This window comes from Manis javanica, chromosome 3 (assembly GCF_040802235.1).
Source record: "Manis javanica isolate MJ-LG chromosome 3, MJ_LKY, whole genome shotgun sequence".
Lineage (NCBI taxonomy): Eukaryota > Metazoa > Chordata > Mammalia > Pholidota > Manidae > Manis > Manis javanica.
This window is the reverse complement of record NC_133158.1, coordinates 2,640,607-2,645,003: the sequence shown is the minus strand read 5'-3', so window position 1 is coordinate 2,645,003 and position 4,397 is coordinate 2,640,607. Positions and strand designations below refer to the sequence as shown.

General features: G+C 50.0%; 1 protein-coding gene across 1 annotated transcript; it reads right to left on the bottom strand.

Annotated features, from left to right (window-relative positions):
• Positions 1 to 2,271: 2,271 nt before the first annotated feature.
• On the bottom strand, positions 2,272 to 2,839 carry IQCF6 (IQ motif containing F6). The gene is given in 2 exon segments (XM_036994227.2): positions 2,272 to 2,640; positions 2,768 to 2,839. Coding segments are annotated over 2 exon segments (441 nt in total).
• Positions 2,840 to 4,397: the final 1,558 nt, after the last annotated feature.

Below are 4,397 nucleotides of genomic sequence, written 5' to 3'. Positions count from 1 at the left end.
ATTTTCCCGATGACTTATGATGTTGAGTGCATTTTCATATACCTGTTGGCCATTTGGATGTCTTCTTTGGTTAAATGTCTGTTCAAGTCCTTTACCTGTTTTTGTTTTTGTTTGTTTCCCGCTATTGAGTTGTACGACTTCTTTATGTATTTTGGATATCCACCCCTTTATCAGATGGATGGTTTGCAGCTATTTTCTCCCATTCCATAGGCTGCTTTTTCATTTTGTTGACTGTTTCCTTTGCTGTGAAAACAGTTTTCGGTTTGATGTAGTCCCACTTACCTGTTGTTTCTTTTGTTACCTGTGTTTTTGGTGTCGTATCTAAGAAATTATTGCCAACTCCAATGTCTTTATCTATGTTTTCTTCTAAGAATGTTATTGTTTCAGCTTTTATGTTTAAGTCTTTAATCCAAATTACGTTCAGTCTTTAAACTCTTTTGAGTTTATTTTTATAGCTGGTATGTGATAAGGACCTGGTATCATTCTTTCGCATGTGGATATCCAATTTTCCCATCACCACTTACCGAAGAGACTGTCTTTTCCCCATTGTGTATTCTTGGCACCCTTGTTGGAAATCAGTTGACCATAAATATGGGGGTTTATTTCTGGGCTCCCTATTCAGTTCAGGGAGTGTGATACCTCCAGTTTTGCTCTTCTTGCTCAAATTGCTTTGGTTATTTGTGGCCTTTTTTGGTTTCAAATGAATTTTAGGCTTTTTCCTATTTCTGTAAAAAAATGCCATTAGGACTTTGATGGAGATTGCATTGACTCTAGATTACTTTGGGTCATATGGACATTTTAACAAAATTATTCCAGTCCATGAACATGTGATGTTCTTTCACTTATTTGTAGCTTTAATTTCTTTCATAAATGTTTTATAGTTTTAAATATACCAGTCTTTCATCTCCTTGGCTAAGTTTATTTGGAGATATTTTATTATTTTTGATACTATTATAAATTGATTTGTTTTCTGGTTCTGATATCAGTACTATGCCCACATCATAAAGGTAGGTCACTTTCTGTTCTTTCTGTTCTCTGGAATCGTTTATTACTTGGAATGATCTGCTGTTCTGTATTTTGCAGAACTTCCTGGTAGCGAAGTCTGCCCATTGCTCTCAATACCATTATATCCTTTAATTGTAGATATATGTGTGTGTGTGTGTCCACACAAACGTATGCTTCAAAAGCCACAGACACACATAGAGGGGGCCTGTTGGGAGGGAAAGCCTTGCCCAGCTGCAAGGACCATGAGAACCTCTGGCTTCTCTGCACACCTTCTAACCTGGCTCCCGTTGCAAGGCCACCCACTGCAGAACCCTGGGGAGGGTCACAGACCTCTACCTTCTGGGATGCAGGTTCAGAGACAAACATCTGAGGGACGCAGGGAGTGAGTGAGGGGCCTTGGGCGCCAGCGGCAAAACAGGCTGTGAGATCACATGCGGTGATGGGTGAGCCACGGTGCCCAGGGAGAGGTGAGACTCAGTAGAGACCATCTGCACCCCCTCAAGGCAGGCTGGGCAGAGGGATTGGGGCAGGGAGAGAGGGGGCTGTCGGGGGGGCCAGCACTGTTGCCTCAGGATGTGGCAGGGCGTAGTGGCTGTACCTGCACACCAGTGACCTCCAGTGGCAAAGGGACAGTGCAAGCCCTGCCCGCCCCCAGCCCTCCCACCCTGTGCCTAGATCTCTCAGGGAGTGGCTGCAGAGGGGGTGGAGGCTTGTCCCTCAGTTCCTGTGGAGGGAGGCAGCAGGGGCTGCCTCTGGCAGGCTCTCTCCCAGTGGGAGATGGCTCCCGTCCTGCGGTCGCTCAGCTGAGGTGCCCTGTCCTCATGGCCCCTTGTCAAGCGTGGCACTGGCCCCGAGGGCCTTGCGCAGGCCTGTGGAATCCTGCCTTCCCAGATGGCTATGCTACAGCCAGACTCTCTGGTGTTCTGTCCTGAATGGGATGCTTGGGCCTGAAGAAAAATCACACCCAGTGCCTTCCCCTGCTCGTGAAGGGGGCTGGGGTCCTGTGGCTGAGGTATCAGGTCCGTCCTGGGCCCTGGAGTCTCTCTTAGTTGCAGGATCAGTCAGGTTCGTGTGCATAGTGAGGGCCCAGGTGGGTTGGCCTGGGACAGGCTGTAGATCGTGCCAGGCTGTAGACCTCTTTCGTGTGGAAGGCAGGAAGGCTAGAGGCTGACCCCTCTTCTTTGGGTTGAATTTCCAAAGGGCAAGACTCATCAGTAAGTGTCTTTACTGGACGAGAGATCCAGTGTCCTTGGTTGTGCCGGTGCCCTAGGTCCTGGGGATTCCGACGTCGAGCTACAGCTAGTTGGCTCTGACCTCACAGTGGCCCTGGATCAGGCCCTGGGTTTGGCTGGCATGCCAGCGCCAGTGAGACTGGATGACGCAGGCCACTTGGAGTGCCTGGAGGAACCATCTGTGGGCCTGCCACATTCGGACCTGGGCCTGCACCTTCACCACTGCCCACTCCTTGCAGGTGTAGAGTCTGAGCGCCAGGTGCCACCTCTGCTCCAGCATCTTGGCCTGCACCGGCCTCCATCAGTGCTGGATGGCCCAGGCCCTGAGTGCTGTGTGCAGGAGCATCTGCCGCACTGTGCTGCCGCGCCACCATGCCTGAATTTTCACGGCCGCCTTCTCCAACTGATGGGGAAGGAAGAGAACAGACATGCTCAGTGGGGCGCCCTGCCGTTCTTATCCCCACCTCTGGGGCTGAGAGGAGAGGGGGTCTGGCCCAGGCAGTGCTGCCCTCGTTCCTAGGCCCCGTCACCTGCAGACACTGCTCATTCTCCACTGGGCAGGTCCTTCCCGCACCGGCCTCGCTCATGTTTTGTGTGCCCATGGTCTTTAGAGTCCTTCCTCCATTAGGTCAGCCCCCCTGTCTTCAGCCCCATCCTCAACTGTTAGTCACCCCCACCGTGAGACTCCACCCGCCTCATGTGCTCTGCCCAGCTGTGTCTCTGCCACACGTCTCTCTCTTTCTCCTTATGGACTATGCAGTCACTCTTGGGACTGATTCCCATCTTTGGGGGCCTGCTTTCAGTTTATTGCTCGGACCCAACTGGGATCGCAAGTCCTGCTCTGCCTACAGCTTCCAGTCTCTCATTTCTGTTCCTGCTGGTGCCAGTGAAGAGAGAGAGCCACACAGCTTTCCTGCAAATAAGGGGCTTTACTTTCGGGATGCTCAGAGCCAGTGGGGATTCTGGAACTTAAGTGGCAGAGCCCATGGGAGGGGAGTGTGTTCATGGGCTGGTGCAATATAAAATTTGTGAAAGCAAGATACTTAGCTGCATTTGGAGCACGTCTGTCTCCCCTCTCCAACTCCCTGCTCCTGTGGCCTGGTGTGGAATGGCTGCAGCCTCTTTGGGGACGTGGCTGTGGGGAAGCTGAGTTGGGATATCCTTAGTTTGGGTTACATGGGATAGATTTGTGTCGTTCACAGCTGGCCCTGGGGACAGATACAGTCTCGCGAGGAGTTCTGCTGGAGTCGGCTCCTAAGCTGCAGCCATCCCCCTGGCTGGCAGTGTGAAGATGGGGACGAACCGCTGCTGTGCGGATGGAGCACGTCCTGCAGTGCCTGGACCAGGACATGTGGGAGAAGAAAAGCCAGATTTGAAACATGTGGAGGCAAAAGTTGGCCTGTAGAAAATTCCTCCTGTTGTCAGACATGTAAAACCTACAAGCAGAGGATTCTGTTCCCACTGATGCCTAATTAAAGTTCTGTCTGGTCAGGAATATACTTGATAATGCAGGGAAACAGTTAGAAACATACCATACTGTCCTCTTTTTTGGTGTGAATCCTGTGAAATAACATCTGTCAGAATTTCTGTGATTGCAGGACACCGACTAGGAAAAGTACTACCAACTGTGTGTGAGCCAGCGTGGGAAATCATGTTTGTGCACCCCAGTGTCCACAATAATCGGGTTTCTATAGGAAGTGATACTGCAAAATCATCACATGAAATATTCAAAGGTTATGCAGCAAAAAATGTGTGGAAATTAGAGGTGGGACAGTTAACTACGATATATTCTATTTTGGTATTTGCTAATTTTTAAAGGTTTGTAATTTGTTGTGATTTCTTTACTCATCCTAAATAGTCACTTGCCTGATTTCAAGTCTTTATTTTTGCAATCTTTTTTTTAAAGTAGGCCATAATAGTAGGCAAGTTTAGAAGCTTCAGGACCCACGAGACCCAGGCCTGCCCTGCCGTGCTGTGCAGCCAGGTCCCCCAGGGACTCGGGGTTAGGCGCCACAGACACAGGATGCAGAGGTGCCAGGAGGCCTTTGGGACTTGGAAGGCCATTCTGGCTTTGGCTTTAGTGAGCATGTTATTGTTCATTTATCTGTAGAGTGTTTGCTGGGTGCCCACTGCCTGAAGGGCCATGCACTGTGTGTTCAC